General features: G+C 27.9%; 1 protein-coding gene and 1 long non-coding RNA gene across 6 annotated transcripts in view; one reads left to right on the top strand and one right to left on the bottom strand.

The window, feature by feature from the left end:
• Nucleotides 1-19585, top strand: part of LOC114132840 (growth/differentiation factor 8) — a 54529-nt gene that overhangs the window by 24200 nt on the left and 10744 nt on the right. For 2 of the 5 annotated variants that reach the window (XM_050203424.1, XM_050203416.1), the window contains exon 2: nucleotides 13852-14544. In XM_050203424.1, coding sequence (XP_050059381.1) covers nucleotides 13911-14544 — 634 coding nt within the window. In that variant the 5' untranslated portion in view covers nucleotides 13852-13910. Of the gene's footprint in view, nucleotides 1-2733; nucleotides 2857-3814; nucleotides 4002-13123; nucleotides 13518-13851; nucleotides 14545-19585 lie in introns of those variants that run through there. The other 3 variants (XM_050203426.1, XM_050203422.1, XM_050203418.1) reach the window with 3 other exon arrangements.
• LOC126550889 (uncharacterized) lies at nucleotides 18536-19107 on the bottom strand. Its single transcript, XR_007604946.1, has 3 exons — nucleotides 19017-19107; nucleotides 18724-18875; nucleotides 18536-18628 (listed from the first exon to the last, which is right to left on the bottom strand). It is a non-coding gene; the product is annotated as an uncharacterized LOC126550889 (long non-coding RNA).

Genomic DNA, 19585 nt, shown 5'->3' with positions numbered 1-19585 from the left:
ATATATTTTTGTTAATTAAGAAATTCACGTTATTCATAACCCATTTTTTTATACTACACTAAACCGCTACGATTACAAAATAAATGCTATTTTTAATTAATAATTATGTTAAATATATTTATTTATATAGCTGAAGCTATTGCAATATTAATTTTAAAAAAAAAGGACTGACGGTGACAAATAAGTTGAGACGGAGACACTGCGAATTATTTGTATCATCTAACTACTGTAGTACCTACACATTTAAATGCAAATTCTTTTTATCAGTTATCATGATAGTAATTTTTTATAAATGAAATAAATACATTATTATTATTAATCTTTTATCGTTTTTCAATGAATTCATCACTAAAAAATTAATTTTTTGTCAACTTAAGCATAATATAAAGATTTCAAAAACATGACACTAAATATAATAAAGGGAAAAATTACTTAACCGATCTAATATTCTGATACACAGTTGTTGTCGAGTAGCCATCGTTATAAAATAAGCCACTATAATATATGTATTTTGTATTTATAGTTTATATATTATTATTATTAATTAAATAATTAAAAGTGTAATCAATACCAACTGAACGGAACGGTGAGAATTATTTTAGTCTGTAGTATAACAGGAAATAACATAAAATTAATTAAAATGTTTTAAAAATATCATTGTGTATAGGTATAAAATACAATAATATATATTTAAAAGAGTCAAATTTTTACAACAAACATTTTTGAATTATAATAATATAACTAAAATCGTTGTTCTTTATTTAATGTCTAGTTTCAACTAAAATTGAACTTAAAACACTCATAAAAAATGTTTGTCAAGTATTTTTATTATTTTTATATAGCTAAAATAATTACGATAACCTTGTATTAAATTGTCAAGCTATTATAGATATAAAAATTAAAAGAAATATATTTATATATTCATCGATATTATTTATATATATATAAAAAAAAACTAAACAATTGTAAATTTCTTGTCTTTAATTAATAGCTCAAAAAGAGTCAAAATATTTTGAATATAATATCACAAATAAAAAACACTAATATCTATAAATATTCGGATGAAATATAAAGCACTCATAGATTTATTTGTTTATAAATTACAAAATAATTTATTTTTTCAAAAACTGGTTTTACATTTTTACGTAAAAATTTCTGTTTTTTACTAGGTAATTTTTGTTTGTTCAATTATTAAAAAGGATCGCACAATTTTATTTTTAACCCCTTAAAATACTAATTAGATTCATTTTTCTTCCATAAAAGATATCTATATTGAATATTGAATAATTTTTTTCTTTTTTCTAAGGATATTCAGACACATGCAAAAAAATCATATATTTTTAAAATTAATATCTACACTAATTGTTTTAATTAGAATGTAAAATGAATTTGTATTTTTATTAGTAATCATTTAAAATAAAAATTGTGTAAAACACAATAAAAATTAGATATTTTTGCAAATGGTTTAGTTAAAATTTGTATGTAATAACTTGAATATAGAGGCGTATTTTGTACTATTTTTAAATTGGTTTTTATTGCATGCTAAAAAAGTGTTTGAGTTTAGTTGTTTTAGCTATTTTTTTTGATTTTTTATTGCAAATCATAAAATAATCGATGTATATAAATATAATCATACAATGAATACTTACATTTGAGTGCTTGTCTTGTCTATTTTAGTATTGATACCTATAGTACCTAAATGTCAAATATCGATGTTATCAAAATATCCAAATAATTAAATTTAAAAAATATTTATTTATTTACTTTCAACAAAAGTTATTTTTATAATTTATTATAGTTATTGAATAACTTTTTTGTAAATATCTTGACCTTTGATAATTTTTATATCATATTTTAACGACTAATGGTTCATATAGACTATTGACTATATTAAATTGTATAAAATCATACTAATTATGATAAAAATTAAAAATATATTATATTAGTTAACCTACTTTACCTAATCAAATATATTATTGGAATCATGATACGTTACTTCGAATTGTGGAGAACGTTATTCTTGGTAAACTACAATGATTGGGTAAGGTCAGGCATTATGATATTATTGTTTTGTATAACAACTACAAATTATACATTATTGTTGTCATAAATAATTTTTACTAAAAAAATCAAATTTTAGTAATAATTTAGTTGCACAATACTTTTGATGAAGTCTATAATATATTATACTTGCAAAACATATTTTGATATTTTGGAATATTTTAAATGAAAATTAGATTTACTCATACCTCGGTTCTTAGTCAAAGCTTAAGCTTAAGTAGCTGTAATAAATATTGTATAACTTACGTATACAAATATGTTAATAATAAATTTATTTTATAAGTGTTATTAAAGTTAATGTAATTTAGTTTATGACGTTTTCAGTTCTGTATAATTATATATGCATACAAAACCATGTAATATACTATTGCGAATTAAAATAAGTAATTGATAAAAAATTATATTAGGTAATTTATTAGTTTATTTGTAATATTGACATATTGTAATTACATGTTACACGCATATTCGATGATTGTCTGTGACTGGCATATTGATCTTAGAATTTTGTTCGATTAATTTTCATAAATAATAATTTTTCGTTAATTAAATATGTATGCATTGTACATTTTATCAAATCAAATTTTTTTATAAGTACCTATGATTTTGAATTAAAATAGCTAATTATTATAAGTTATTTTTGTATTTGATGTAGATTCAATAGTTTATTTAAGGATGGATTAGTGAGGAACGAGAAGGGGCGCGGATGACAAAGACAGTTGTTGTGTACAACATGGATTTTTTTAAATCATGATGGTTGACTATGATTTGTTGATGTGCATTTTAAGGAATTACTAGGTTAGTCATTGAAATATTTATTAAAGATTGGAAATTAATTTGAGTTAGTTAAGTCAAAGTTCATAACTGCATTGAGTTATACCTAGTTATAACTATAAACGTCTCGAGTTAATTTACTTATTTCGAGTTTTGCCACTGTATTAGACTGTATATAATGTTATGAATTTGTTTTTCTTATTGTGTTTTGAATATCTATTGTGTCAAAGGTCACTAAGGTGTTTTTTCATTTATTATATTTATATATATAATATATATATATATATACGAGTATATGTACTTAATTTAAATTAAGTTTCCAAGTTTAATAGTGTAGTATAGTTTTATAGACTAAAACACTTAATCAATTATAGTTTATAGTGGTCCTTGAACCAATCAATATGATGGTGTTGAATAAATTATACAACTTTCACAATTAAATTTGTCTACATTTATTAAAAAGCCAGACTTCTTTGTAGTCTACGAATTGGGTATTTTTTTTTATCATGAATTTTTATATTATTAGTCTATTGACTTCTATAGTCTAATATTTTCTGTAAAATCAATTACTTTATTTTTATTCAATAATTATTATTACCACAAAAACCTTTAGAATTGATATTATCTATTATTAGGGTGTCCTTTATATACATTTTTCGTTATTTCGTTCCATATAATATGTATTTTAACTTATTCGTACCCATTCAATGAACTATCACGTGCAGATTGACAAATGTTCATGCAATAAATCGCGTCAGTTGAAACATGTGTCTGAACGTCACGTACCATGGTAAGTCTTACGGCTTGTATTTTTGTAATGTTCCAACATTGATACAATATACATTATAAAGTGAAGAACAATAGTTAAAAAATTTTTTAGACAATTTTTTTTCTTCTTTCCCCTACCCTAAGATACCCCTCCTCCGCTTCTTATGCATCATGTGTCTACGTACATTGTGTTTTGGAAATATGATATAAAGTACATTACGTTTTGATCAAACGAGCTATGATGTTCTCGTTCATCATAAGTATAATTTCAATTGATGTGGCGTGCATTTTTTACGGAATGTGTAATGTGTATATTATTGATGCAAAGTAAAAAACAATTCTTATTATCCGTTTCGTGTACTACTAATCATCGTTTATAACGTTTCTGAGTTATAAAAATGGTATGTAATAATTACGATTAACCACTAATAATAAAAGGATGATTGAAAAAAAGCACATTCATTTTTGTACAGCACAATAAATTCCTTAAGTGTTTTATATTTATGAACATATCTTCAGTTAATTTATTGTTATACATAATGTTAAACACACCAAGTATTTTAGGTAATCTTATAGGAAATTAACTATAATTTTGAAAACCAATAAGACTATAACCATGGTATATATTTTATTTTTATATACAATAATTTATTAAAACATAATACTATATTGGTGATACCCAAAAGCGCAAATTGACCTTTTTTCGATAACTCAAAAGTGCAAAATTAATTTGCATTTTTGTATCTTGGTTGTGTGATAAAAGCATAAAAGCGTAAAACACTATGTATTACCTGATACAGTATTTTACCCATTTTACGACATTTACGACAGATTGCAACGATGGTTATTTCATTTATCTGTGTTCTATCGTAACATATGATGACAATAACAGCAAATATAAAGTCATCTCCATTTTAAAAACATGGGAGTATATAGGACCTATACATAGAAAAAAATTTCGAGATTGGAATATTTGAAAATTATAGGTTTCAAATTTAAATTTAAAGTTTAGGGTACCTACTCCTTATAATTATATTCGTGATACTTGTAAATTTAAAATAATAGTCAAAATTATAATTTTAATATCACTGTAAATCCTTAATTAATATTAATAATAATTACTATTTTAATAAAATATACTTTATTTTTATAAAATTAATTTGCGCTTATGAGTTGTTAAAAAGGTAATTTTTTTATGTTTATGGGATATTTATTTTTGGGCTTGAGATTTTTCTTTTATTAGTTATAGCTTAATATACCTATCTAAACTAATTGGCTATTACTTATAAGTTAAAATAAATTCTAAATTTTACATTATAATATTAAGTCTTTTTCATAAAATATACTCAAATAAGAACCTTAACATCACATTATTATAATAATTAATAACATTAAAATAGTTAACTATTAGTAGGTATATAAACTTATGCACTGTAATAATAATGACTAATGATTTGAATTAAGGGTATATAATATAAATTATAAATTTTATACTATTGATTATAACGATTACTTATAACTTTGTTACAAATTTACGATTCATATTAAAATGCTTTTATCATAACAATAATAATTTAAAATTGACAAATATTTGGAGTTATTATAAGTATGATAAGGGAATAATTATTGTTAGATTATATTCAAACATAATGTATTTTTTTAGAAAGAGAAAATAATTAATTTTTGTTGAATTAAAAAAGAAATAACTTCATAATTATTTAATCATTAGAGATATATTTCATATTAAAATTATTAAGGGGGAAGAAGTGATCTACTATTTCTGCGTCCATACATAATATATCAATTTTTATTTATCAAACATTAAAAATGTATTTTTGTTAATATTCATTTTATTACCAGTAAGGTTATCTAAATAAATTAATAAGTGTTTTATTTAGGTAGGTATCTCATAAAATATTATTAAAGTATATCAATTTTAGTTTCATTTTTTTACATTAAAGCCGGTTTTACAGCTATGTAGTCTGTCATGTACTCTTTGTATCGTATTCCGATTGGCTGTTATAATCGTAGTATAATTCACTATGATCTACTGTAAGATGAATCGAACTCAACTCTTGGATACGATACGACATGTCAGACGACATTATTATGAACTCGGCTTTTTTGTCATTTGTTGTGGTTTAAGCCGTTTAAACTTTAAAATTTTAAGTACATGCTATACGATGTGTTTACGCTTAAAGGTACTGTATAATATTTCGGCTTTATGACCTTGGACTGAATTGGGGGGTTTTTGGAAGGTAAAATGGAGTATCACAATATACATATTATGGAAAAATGTTAACCTTTTTATTACGTAGTACACAACTTATTACTTTAAATAGCAAAGCCAGTATATTTTTACCAATTTTATATAAACTACACTTTTGTAAAATCGTTTTTTTTTTACAATTAAAAAGTAAGAGTAGGTTGCAAGTAAATTTTAAAATAAATAAATTTTTAAAAGGGTGCAAAATAATCACTTAATTTGTTTATTATTTATAATTACATATTTTTGAGTAAATATTGTATATTTTTTATCACTTTAAAATTTTAAAAAGGTCTTGATAATAAGTACTCTAGATATTATTCTAATAGGTGGTGATATAAAAATTAGATTTATTTCATGTGTATCTATCTATTTTAACAAACTACTTATAAGTACCTAGTTACTAAGAAAGAAATTCAATTGTGCGTATAATTTTTAAATATATTAACCATGGTAATCCAGTAATGTTTTATGAACTTGAAAAATAATGATATACATAATAATTGTTTTACTGAAACTAAATATTTTTATTATAGATGCCTACGTTATGTAATTTATGTATCGGATAACACACATATTATATACAAACATTTCTTTCAACTGTCAGATTACAACTATTTTTAAAATAAAAAGAACATGAGCTTGTTCAAATTATCCCATCAGTTAATAAACAATAATGTGAACAAACAACAACTCATAATATAATAGCATATTTTAAAAGCATATATTATAGCTGGAAACTGATTATAGAACTGAATAACGCTACAGAGTACAGACTAAAATATAATTAAATTATCAAATTTAGAGCACTATTAGATATACCATGATGTTTTTGAGCCAAATTTCAGAATAACTATAGGACAGTAGTTTAAATAAGTAAAACCAGTGGCGGCTTTTCTCGAAATTATGTATGTCTGAGGATTTATATCTGTTCTTAAATATAATCGAAAACTGCAAAAATACAATTTTTACGCATTCAAGACATTTTAACGTAAATCTAGTAATCGACAAAATCGTTTTTTTTTTTTTGTAAGTACCGTACTCAAAAATTAATAGCTAACTGTAAAGACTATACATTTTTACTGTGAATATTCTCATATTAGTATTATTATCAAAGTTGAAAATTTTTTTTAAATAATTCGGCTCTTTTTGTGTTATTTTTAGGTATTTTTCGTTTTTTTTTTTAAATTATCTATACTAATCAATGACAATATTTATGTGTGTACGCGATCAACAGCAAATTCTACCGTAATCACGGTACTGAAATTTGGTTTATAAATAATTATATTTTTGAGAATATTCACTCTAGGCCAATTGCCATTTTTTATATACCTAACCTATATTATAACAGGGATTGGTTGGCGCACAAAGAGCGAATATGAGTTTGTTTGTATAAGGTTGCCATTGATTACAAAAAAATAAAAAATTATCTCAATTGGATATAATTTTAAACCTATATTGTGTACCTATGTTTACTATTGTTTGGAATTTAAGAAGAGATAAATCCATAGTCATCTAATTGGTTACAGGGAACACATTTCAGGATCAGGTACCTAGCTTTTTATACAATTACTAATTATAGTCATTATTAGAGTAATATTTAATATTTTTTTTTAATTATTTTACCCTAGAATGATTTATTGTATGTTTGATAATTGTTCATTATATATTAATCACGCAACATCTATAACCAACTACACACCCACTAAATTGTATGTATCTATTGGCTATTAATGAAGCAAGAGGATAGCTGTCATTGAGTAAAACTGAATTCTACATAGTGTTAGAAGTTTAAAATATTTCAGTTAAATTATTGCTAAAAAGTATTGGATTTTTTGATTTTGATAAAATGTCAAATAAGTTTTTTTTTTTAAATTGTATTGTTTAAATATGCATAGTTATATTAACTACCAACTTCAACCATTAAAAATAAATTAGTTTATTGTAATAACATAAAACATATAGAAGTGTTATTTAGTATAGATTAGATTTCAATACTATTTAATAGTATTTATTTATTTTTTTTTAATATATTAAGTTATTTTTATTAATATTAATTACTTGAATGTTAGTCATATTAAGTTTCTATACCTATTGCATTTTCTTAATTTTTTTTATAATAATAACATACTATTTTAATATTTTGAATTCCCATCTGCAAAAGTACTACCTATACATTTAAAAGATAGCAATATACAAGCACAAAAGTATTCATTTAGAAGTAAAAAATGTATAAATAGTTAATACACGTTTAAAATCTTATCACTTTTAGCAGGTTTAATAATAATTTGTTAATAGTAACAGTAAATGATCAATTTATATAGTATGGTATTTGTAGTGCACTCAAATGTATTACAAAACATTAGGCTATTTGTCCGAGTTAATTAGCTTTGAAACAACACATCAGACTATAAAGACAGTATATTTTAATGATAAATGAAATAAATAATTACGAAGTATCAACCATACCGATGCTGATTTTTTTCTATTGTGTTATCATTCAATAAAGTTTGATGGCTTATTTTCCAATTATATCATAAACATTTCACAACACAAGACCTGATACTATAGTTGGAAACATTAATTTGTTATTAAAATAAAATGTTTTTTTATAAATTATTTCCATTATAATAATATTGTATTAAAGTTATTATTCATAAGTGATCATAATATTAGACTGTATACGGTACAAGAAATGTAACGAGTAAATAAAGTGACGTTCACGCATTACACATCTTTTATTTTTAACACTGTATTTACTTAACAGCTGATAATAAATTGGTAATAGTTAACCAATTATAATATATACATTACATATTGTTATTAGCTGTATGTAATGCATTTATGTAGTACACAAAACACAAATGTGAACTAGGATAATAAAATAAAAATCAGTGAAAACTCTTTTAATTAAATTTCTTCAAAATGTATCGATAGTTATTTCATCTCAGAAAACTATATTGAGAAAATTAATTATTATACTCTTTAATTGTAAATACAAGTACCTATTATTTAACTATTGATAATTATTATTTATTATCAACTAGATTACAGAATGATTCCTTTTATCATTTAAAGCAATTCTTATGATCTGAAAGTTAAAAAATATTGCTACACTTTTGCACAAAAGAATTCTTTAATCTTAAATTTTAAGAATAGTTTCTCTTAGAACATTTGATTGATCTAGTTGGATTAAATATACAATTTTTTAACAACATCAATTTTATTTTATTTTTTTGTTAAAATCCAAAAATTAATAATTGTAAATTTAAATATTCCTGGAAATATTTTATATTAATATTTTCCAGATCTAAAATAGTTTCTAAAAAGCGTTTTGTTATTTTTGTGCTCTTTATAGACATTTTAAACTTTAGACTTATACTTAAAAAGTTTTTATTTGTGAGAAAAAAGCTTGAAAATTAATATAGGAACCTCTTATAAATTGTTTTTATAAAAAATTAAGAATATTGCAGAAAAACAATTTCACAATTTTATTTTTAGTGTTAAATATTTTAATTTATCGAAATTTATAAAATTGTGATTCTTTATTAACTATTAGTAAGATTCAAAAATTCAATATAAGGTTTCTTTTTATTATATTATTGAAACCTAAAAATCTCAATTACAAACAATAGAAGTATAGAGGTAACCCACCATCTATTTTCAATGATAATGGCTGTTTTTCGTATACAACTTTTAAACGAATTCAAATTTAATACTATCATTACAATGTCAGTGAACTACTTAATGATGATGTACACTGACATTTACTGTATCTATAAAAAGTAAAGCAAATTCCTCGTTTTTTAAATTGTATTATCATTTTTTTTATTTGTATTACTTGTTTTAAAGGTGATTAATATACACATCACATTAAAAATGTGTTTTCCATTATGTGTATATGATAAATAAACTATTACGTTTATATATTGTATGTCTAATAGCTTAATATCTACCAAAGTATACCTAAATGTATTTATTTTAAAATTATGTGATTTGAGTACACCATAAGTTGTCGATAAAATGTTTTGGTTTTCTAGATTTTGGTTTTGGATAGAAAATCGGATCTAGTTTATACTATAAAGTAGTCAAAATAAAAATTTCTCAGTAGTTTTTTATAATTGAATAAAACAAACGAAAAATTAAAGTAAACTGGACATTTTTACGCTAAACGTGATTTGACTAAATTGATTTTGTTATAATTCAAAAACAAATAACAACAAAAATTTGAAATTTTCATTAAGTGTTTATACTTTATACTATAATTTTTAAAATATTTTGACTTTTTTGCGCTATTTATTGTAAATTAAAAATTGAAATATCAGATTTTTTTTCTAATAATTGTTAATCACAAATTTATGAATTATTAAAATTCTTGAAAATATAATACTATAAGTTCTTAATTAGTGGTTCATTTCTCAATTAAAAACTACAGATAATTGATACTCACAATGTTTCGTATAAATCTTTAAATTTAAAATTATGAAAAAATTCGTGAAAATCTCCAAAACTACAAGTTATTTTGTAGTTTAAAATACATAAGAAATTTTCTAATTTATTTTTTTAATACATTTTATATACATTTATTTATCAAAGGAAGAGTAATTTGACTAATTTTTTCATATAATTTTTGGAGTTATACTATTCAATAGTTTTCAAAGTATGTTTTTATGTAATATATGTACCTATATATAATTGATTGAGTGAGTGAATTCTGTTGTTTGCCATATATTTAATAATGGACATACAAGATAATTAATATTCATTATGTATCGTTGTATAATATTGTTTTTCATTTTCAAAAATGTATGAATTAATCGTTTCTTAATAAATTTATAATATTAATATAAAGTATTTTGTTTAATATATAATATTATTAATATTATGGTCAGATTTTAATGCTTTTACAACTAAAATTAACATCACATAAACACTCATTATAACCATCACAAATCATCGTTATTCGTCAAAGTGTTTAACCTTAAGTCGCGTATTCTCGTAACAATGACACGTTTTTGACCCTTTATTATACGCGTCAATTACATAAAATACGACGTAGGTATACCTACACATAATTTTATGGTACAGGCGTGTCGAAGGGAGTATTTGAGAGGCAACCACCTACGAGTTTTTTGTTTTATTCGTTGTGCTCGGTAACTGAAGTTTATGGCAACATTTAAACGTTAAATTAAGTTGTGGATGAGGTGAAGTAGACAGGTAGAAGTAAGGTAATATGATTTTTGGGCGTCGATCAAAGAGAAGTTTGGTACCCACAGATATAAAAAGTTCATCTTATTACCGTCACTCGCATTGGTATATACGTTACATTTAGGTGCTTATAGTATACTGTGGATAAAGCAGAACTATTGTCGTAGATAGACAGATAGTATTAAAAGTCGAAACGGTCGCACTAGTGTTTGGCAACAAATTGTGAATAGGATGTTCTCTGGAGGGTGCGGAAGACTCCCTATTTGTCGTAGATACGTTAAAAGAGGAAACACACAATGACCATTGTATATTCATATATATATTTTTATATGCAAATTTTCACGATGCAATTATTTTCACACACATCACTGGGGCGTCAAATACGCGTTTTTCTGCAGTCCATACAAAATAATTCTTATATTAAAAAAAAAAACATGGAATACATAAGGTGTGAATGGCTATTTATAACAATATATAATATAATAATAGCAATATTCGCGGGAAAGTATATTGACACCCTGACACGCACACGTGTAGGTACTAAATATATAAAACTGCTGATTTAAATGTCCCTGACCTATCTTTTACAAAGGGAATGACAATAATCAGACCATATTAATTGATTTCATTCCGTTCGTTTTCACTATACCTAATATAATCAACAACAATAAGTTTGGTCATAACATTCCTTCTGTATTTACTGTTTACTATTAAATTATCACAGTTTACAAATACTTGGTGTAGATATTATATTATATTTAGATAATAAAAAAAAAATCTGTTTGAATAAAATTAGCTTATCTTATTGTTTGTTATATATTATCTAGATCTTGATTCGTTTTTCTCTTTACATTATTTTTTGATTAGATGATAGATTGATATACAATATCGTCTAAATAAACTAATCTAGTTGATTATGGTAGTAAAGATAATATACTTGATTAAAAAATAAAAATAAAAATACGGCGTAGAAGATTTTCCGTTTTTAATTCGCACCGTAGAGGTTATGATGTGGTGAAGTTTAAACGACTTTTTTCTAAAAATAATTATTATTCGATTTTCAAGTATATTAAAGTCAAATAAACAATATCGGTGTGTTTGACGTCAATATATTTACACGTCTTGAACGGTGGTGAAACGAGGTGAAATGAACACGGCCACTTTAACGCCGTTGTGACGGGTACGTCGTATAAAGTTATAAGAAATTAAATACGTTTCGTGTACGTCTTTCGACTTAATCTCGTCGGGTTTTATTGTATATCTACAGATCGAGCGGGTTTACAGTAAAGGGTCGAGGGAGGGTTAAACACGATTGCTTGGGGGGGTCCAATTTTTTCATTGCATAATCTGCCGCGACGACGAAGTCTGCGCACGCACGTCGGTACCTTTATATTATTATTTTATTTGTACACGAAACGTTAGCACACCTACACGCCAGACAGACGCGGACTGCAGCGCGCGGAGAGTGGTGAAGGGACTGCAATCGAGAGGCGACAGTCTCAAAATGTTTAGGGTTGTCGGCGGGCGGGTAACGACCAACGGATAATAACGCGTATTTAATATACGATAAGTGCGTGATTTTATTGGGGTTCGTGTGACCTAGGGGAACATATAATATTAGATCGAATTATTTCATAGCCTCCGAAAAAATGTCAAGTCCGCCACGCCACTATCGTGTAGGTATACCTATAACCGTGTTATACGGTCGCGGAGTCGCGCGCGGCTGAATATTATATACACTGGTTCGCGTTCTCGACTCGGTTCTCTGCGCATGTGTGCTACGTCACGCTGTCTGCGCGAAACTCAGACGGGATTACGTCACGATTGAAGAGCATAATCGAGGAACGAAAAAAAAAAACGATATTATTATTTTTTTTTTTTTGTATAATATTATAATATTATTTTATACGATTTCGTCCCGAGAGATCCAACGGTGTGTCGGCCGCGGGCACATTGTGTTTAGTGCACAATAATAATATTACGCACAACACGATAATTCGTAGACGAACATATTATTATAATTTATATTATATTGGAGCGCGCGCTCGGAAGACGGCCGCGGCGGCGGTCGGCGGGCCGGCGGCCGGACGGGAAAACACCAGTAACGGTCTGTCGGCTGCCGCGTGAACGTCCCCGGCCTTGTACATACGCGACGTGTGTTCGTACCACCGCCACCGCACCGTCATGAATACGCGACGGCTGTCGTTGCCGCCGCCGCCGCCGCCGCCGTCACCACCACCACCACTGCCGTCGCAGTCACCACCACCGCCGCCGCCGCCGCCGCCGCCGCCGCCGCGATATCGCCGACACTGCCGCGGCCGCCGCCGATGCGGCACGCACTTGGTTAACGGGCGTAGAACTTTCGAGACCGATCGCCAGAAAATATAATATCTTTTTGCTTGCAGCGACACACACACACACGTGTAAATAATATATAGTACATGTACGTAAACGACGCGTGTTTACACGTGTGCGGTATATATACCTAAATATAAATCTGCAGTTTATAATATGGAAGTGTGACATAATATACGTTTTACACGAATTATTTAAATAATCTTCACGACGGTATAATATTTTTGTATATTGCGTGCCCATACACGCGAAATACCAAATCATTGTTATTAAAAAAAAAAAAACCATCGTGATTTACAACGTTTGATAAATTATTGAATTCGTATATTGTATTGCGAATACACACTGTTATAATATAAACGCCGAGACGTGTTCCGAGAGACGACGATTGTAATGTGTACGTTGTATGTTTTATGTTGCAGGACGCGCGATTGAATTTCGGACGTAAACGGTGGACGGAACGATAATCCCAGGACCTTTGATGCGTTGGAAGATGCCGAATGTGGCGGTCGTCGCCGTTACCGTTGCCGCTCTGTTGCTGGTCGCCGCGGAAACGGTGTTGGCGGCCGGCGGCGGCGGCGGCGGCAGTGGCGGCGGTGGCGGTGGCGGCGGTGGCGGCGGCGGTGGACGACAACGCGGCGCGGCCACCGCCGCCGCCGACCGTCAGCAGGACTTCGACAGCGGCGACGACGAGTCCCCGCGGACGCCGGCCGCCGTGCAGTGCGCCAACTGTCTGGGCCACGAGGGCATCAAGTCGCTGAGCATCGAGCTGATCAAAGCGTCGATACTGAACAAGCTGGGCATGCAGCGGCCGCCGGAGTTCGGTGGCCGGCTGCCGCCCCGGGTTCCCACCGATCTGCCGCCGCTGCAGGATCTGATGCGCAAGTACAACAACGACCACAGCGGCTCGGTGGTGGTGATGCCGCACCTCCGGCACAAGTCGCACCACATGGACGACAGCGTCACCGACATGCAGAGCGACGAGGCGATCGGTTACTCGACCACCGCGGCCGCCGGCGCGTCCGCGGAGAACGCCAACAGCTACAACGTGGGCAACATGGACGACGACGACTATCACGTCAAGACGCACAAGCTCATAGCGTTCGCTCAGCCGTGTAAGTACCTACTGCTGCTACGAAAAATCGGTCCGCATCAGTGATTCTCAACCTTTTTATATAACGCACAAGAGGCTACCCCCACGTTCGATCGTTTCGCGTATTGTCTTACGGTTTGTACGCGCGCATATCGCACGGGTTATGCCATATGTGTGTGTTGGTCAGCTGGTGTCCTTGAACGATTAGTTGGCCGTCTCCCAGGAGGTAGCCGCGACCCCCTAAGTTGAGAATCGCTTATATTGTCTTTATACGATAACTCACTATATTATTATTATATTATTATTATTATGAGGTTTAAAAAATATCATCCCGCCCCGGTTTCACCAGCTAGTCGTCGACTGATTCAAATCCGTCACCAACCGCGGTCGTAAATCATATAACGAAGTATACCGCCGTTCCCATTAGAGGTTACGATTTTTACGAGTATAGTGCTCATTCGCATCGACTCTGGAAATCATATGCAGTGCGCGTATTTCAAATAACATTATGTTCGTCGTGTGGTATATCGTACGCGGAACACGGAACAAATCCACAGTTGTTTTACCCGTGAGATATCTCGGAATATTAAATAGAATAATAAACAATTAAATAGAATAGCTGGTACTGACATAGGAGCGTTTACAATTTTTAATAGTTTTTTTTTTTTTTAATTCGACTAAACTGAATAATTTAAAATTTCATTTTAATGTTTTTTTTTGGCATTACAAAATATAAGCGATTATAATTTATTTTTCTTTCGTTTTCTTTTCGACGTCTCTATCTTTCAGATTTTATTAATATTACCCATTTACCCATTTTATATTCATCGTATTATATTAAATTTTCATTTAAGAAAATTAAAGATCACGTTACTGTAAACGAAGTTAGATAATTTCACTACGGAAGTAATGCGAGAGCAGTTTTTGCTGCGTCGTCGGTTAAAAAATAAAAGATAATAAGAGTTAAATTTTTTATTAAGAAGTACCTATTTTTAACTTCTCGAGTTAAATTATTTTCATGATAATACGCAGTATCTTATGTGTTAATTAATTTTATTGTCACGTTCAGTTAATTTTTTTTCCTCGCTTAAACCCCATAGATTTAGAATGTAATTAAAAAAAAACAATCAATCAATGATCAGTAATATCAATTATTATTTATAAATTGTAATCTTATATGTGCCCTGAATAAAGGCTTACTAAATTGTACCGTCAAAGTATCTCGCACTATTTTTGGATTCTATGACAAAGATAAAAATAACTTATAGGTAACAAGTAGCAAGTAAATAATTAATTGGTATAATATACTGTTAAGTGTTAATATATACTGTAACAGTATAGTTTTAAATAGGTAATAAATAATAATTAAAATCGCATAATACTATAATAATTATTCTTTTATTTATTTAGTTATATTAATATGAGTAGGTATTTAATAAATTAAATATTTGAAAATGCTAGTAATTTATTTAAATATTTAAATATCGTAAAATCTAACGAGAGAACATAGACAGTGTTTTTACCTTAAAGTTTGATAATAATATGCTAATTCACTTTAATATCAAAATTGAAAGCGCACTATTAAAATTGGTGAACGAAAAATGTACCTACTATGTCGTATGAGTGTAAAAGTGATGGAGACAACAATATAATATGTAGGTACGACGTCCTCTTACTTTATATTAACATATACTTATTACTTCATATTACTTTACTTGTAATATTGATATAATACTGTCAACTAAATAGTAAACTAGGTATATTGTAAAATAAAAATAATTAAATATTTTGTTCTTGCTATTAATAAATTAATATTTAATACTATATTATGTATTAATATTATATTCTAAAAAGCAATTTAACTATAATGATTTGCAAAAAATTAAAAAAAGTTTGACTATCACTTCGGAAAAAGTTATTTAGAACTATTAGGTAAAATAATACGTTAAATATAATTTCATTATTTTAATGGATTTTACGGTCTCCGTCTTATAGATACATACAAATACACAATAAAGCAAACCTACGTTCAGTAAAACCTGCAATTATGTGTTGCTATTTTTAATATTAGAGTGAATTTACTTATTATCAAAGCTTTAAGTTAGAATACATTATCAGTGTAGAAGCTTTGGATTTTTTTTCAGTATTTTAATTTGTAAGCAGTATATGAGTTTGTAAAGTATTACAAATTAAAAATGCTCATATCTTGTTTAAAAATTAAAATATCAAAAAAAATTAACGATATGACACTGATAATGTTCTTACTTTTAACTTTGATAAATTATAATAGGTAAATTCACTCCAACACTAAAGCTAAAAACACACATAATGTGTTTTACTGAATGCAAATATTCCATGTTCCATGTATATAAGACAGAGACATTACATGCGGTTGTGGCGTACTCTTAAGTATGGAAAGTACTTGCAGAAATAGTTTTAAAAATACATTTTTTAACTTAACTTTAAACTTAACTAGCATTGTTTTTTATTAACTTAACAAACTAAAAGAATAAGTTCGCTCAGTCTTGATATTTTGTATAATATTCTATAACGATTTATAGGTATAGAAACTTATTATTATTATCTTATGGTGTTGTGGTATTTTTTATTATATACACGAGAAATTATCGTTTGTAAAACTGATATGAAAATTATAATATGAATATTTTACAATCTGTTAGGTTAATTATTGGTTGTTATAATTGAACACCATATACACAGATCGTTATAAAATGTTAAATATCTTTATGTGAAATATTGAGTTATACAGTAGAAATTTTGACATGAATTCAAGAGGTTGGGAGAGGAGAGTTTAGTTACATGTAACAGAAAAATATATAAAAAATTATTTATGTTCTCCGTTGGATACGTTAAAGACTATCCAAGTATATACTTGTGTATTTATTCGTATTATATTATTTTAAAACTTTTACAATATTGATGGTTAATAATTTTCATAAATATTATTTTTTTCAATATTTTCATATTCAAGGAATAATTACTCAAATATCATCGAGGTGAATATCCACATAATCCCTCTTAAAACTGCCATTAGAGCTATACCTATTGTACGCTAATAAGATCAAACCATTTATTAATATATAACTTTAAAGTTTAAACTCGGTATTTTATTATGAACACAAATTATAATTAGCAATTACCAATGTCCTGTATAATTTTGATAAATTAATATTTTTAAACATTTTTGTTACATTAATAATTTATTTGGTTTGTATATTTATTATTTTATTAGTTTTGACTAATATTTATAATTGTTAGTTTACGTGTTTTACTAATTTAACGGTTTCATTTATATGTATAATTATACATGCTATAGCGATTGTGCGTTCCTTTTTGTATTTCTTAAGTGATGATAATATATTACGTCTTACACTATATTTAATGATTTTATATATAGTCCATACATATTTTAAATACCAGTTCAATATATTTTAATCTAATATTATATTTTATATGATAAACAATATTTAAATTATTGTTATTTTGTAACGATTTGGACATAATTAAAACCTAATGTAATATAAGTTAATACTAATGAATTTTAAAATTAATTAATTTTCTGTGTATTAAATAGGCACACCTAAAAAATTATATCACGATATAACACAATTAAATCTAATATTTTAATCTAAAAACAAAACAAAATTATGTATAAAAAAATAAAATAAAAATTTACTTAATGTATTATGATTACAAAATTAATATGCATCATATACATTATAATTTATAGCTCATTGTTGGCGAAACAAAAACTAGAATCGCTGGTCGTTATGTATTATATACTCCGTATTCGTTTATTATCTATACGGGTGGAGGAGGTCGTACGTGTAATTGACTGCACGCTTAACTCTATTTAGGTACCTACCTTGGTAATTTTACAGCACGTGCAACAAATTTATAAGTACCTCAAACATGTCTGTGTTCTGTCATGCTATTAATACGATAAAAGACAACAAAAACAAAAAAAAAAACTGTCTGTGTCTACGAGTTTTCCGGGATGCTCGTATTTCGTCTTAAGGGTGAAGCTCTATAATTCGCCGTCATCGTCTGGTACGAATTTTCAGGGTTGCTTAAGTAACATACACCTGTAATATAATAATAATAATACATATACAGTACCTTCTTAACAGACATACAGTGTGGTTACATAATGACATCGGTTACTAAAATAAAAACGTACAGGTATAATAGAGGTAGGTTCCTATGTTCACAATGTCAGGTGCCGGTGTACTGATATATATAGGGAAAGGGAATATCGATCGATCTCTCGTGGAGTTTAATGCACCCGGCCTCGGCTCAACGGAGGAGGAGTTTTGTGAATTTCCCGTACAGCTATATAATACAACAATGTACATATAGGTACCCACACGTAACATTATGTATAATTCACACCTATTACCATTGATTATAGATACTAGTATTTTATAATCAATGGTAATACATTTTATTTTTTTAAAAATGCATCACACTAACCATATAGCACCCTTGTCAAGGATTCTGAGAGCACGCTATGCACCTGCAGGTCTGCGAATACTCCTTATGGGTGGTTTTCGGTAAATATGTGTAAAGCACGATAAGTGATTTGGTCGACAGTCTGCATGGCGTGTGGCAAAGTGTGACGTTAAGTTATTTAAACCGAGATTCGAAGTCGAAATTGGCAGAACACGTGATAATTATCTGAGTTGTGTGTTATATACTGTTATTAATTGAATTCAATTGCAACTGATTTTTTCTTCGTTGCATTGTCGACCAATTTATTATTATTTTTACATCTATTCGCTAAGGATATACCTATATATTTAAAATGAACGATAAATCGATTTTGAATGCTTTTTGTCGTTATGAAAAGATATGATTCAATTTTATTAATTGTTGTCTTGGGAATAGCTTTATTAAATTGTTTTATGTTGTTTCCAATAAATTAATAGGTACTCCTAATATTGTACATGACTGTTGTAGATATTTCTTCATTCAGATTATTTTATTTTGTACACTTTAGATATATTCACTTTTTTTTAGCAAATTAATAATTTTTTTGTTTA

The sequence above is a fragment of the Aphis gossypii genome, chromosome 1, assembly GCF_020184175.1.
Source record: "Aphis gossypii isolate Hap1 chromosome 1, ASM2018417v2, whole genome shotgun sequence".
Taxonomy (NCBI): domain Eukaryota; kingdom Metazoa; phylum Arthropoda; class Insecta; order Hemiptera; family Aphididae; genus Aphis; species Aphis gossypii.
Note: the sequence above shows the minus strand (reverse complement) of the source record. Positions and strands in the feature narration are given on the sequence as shown.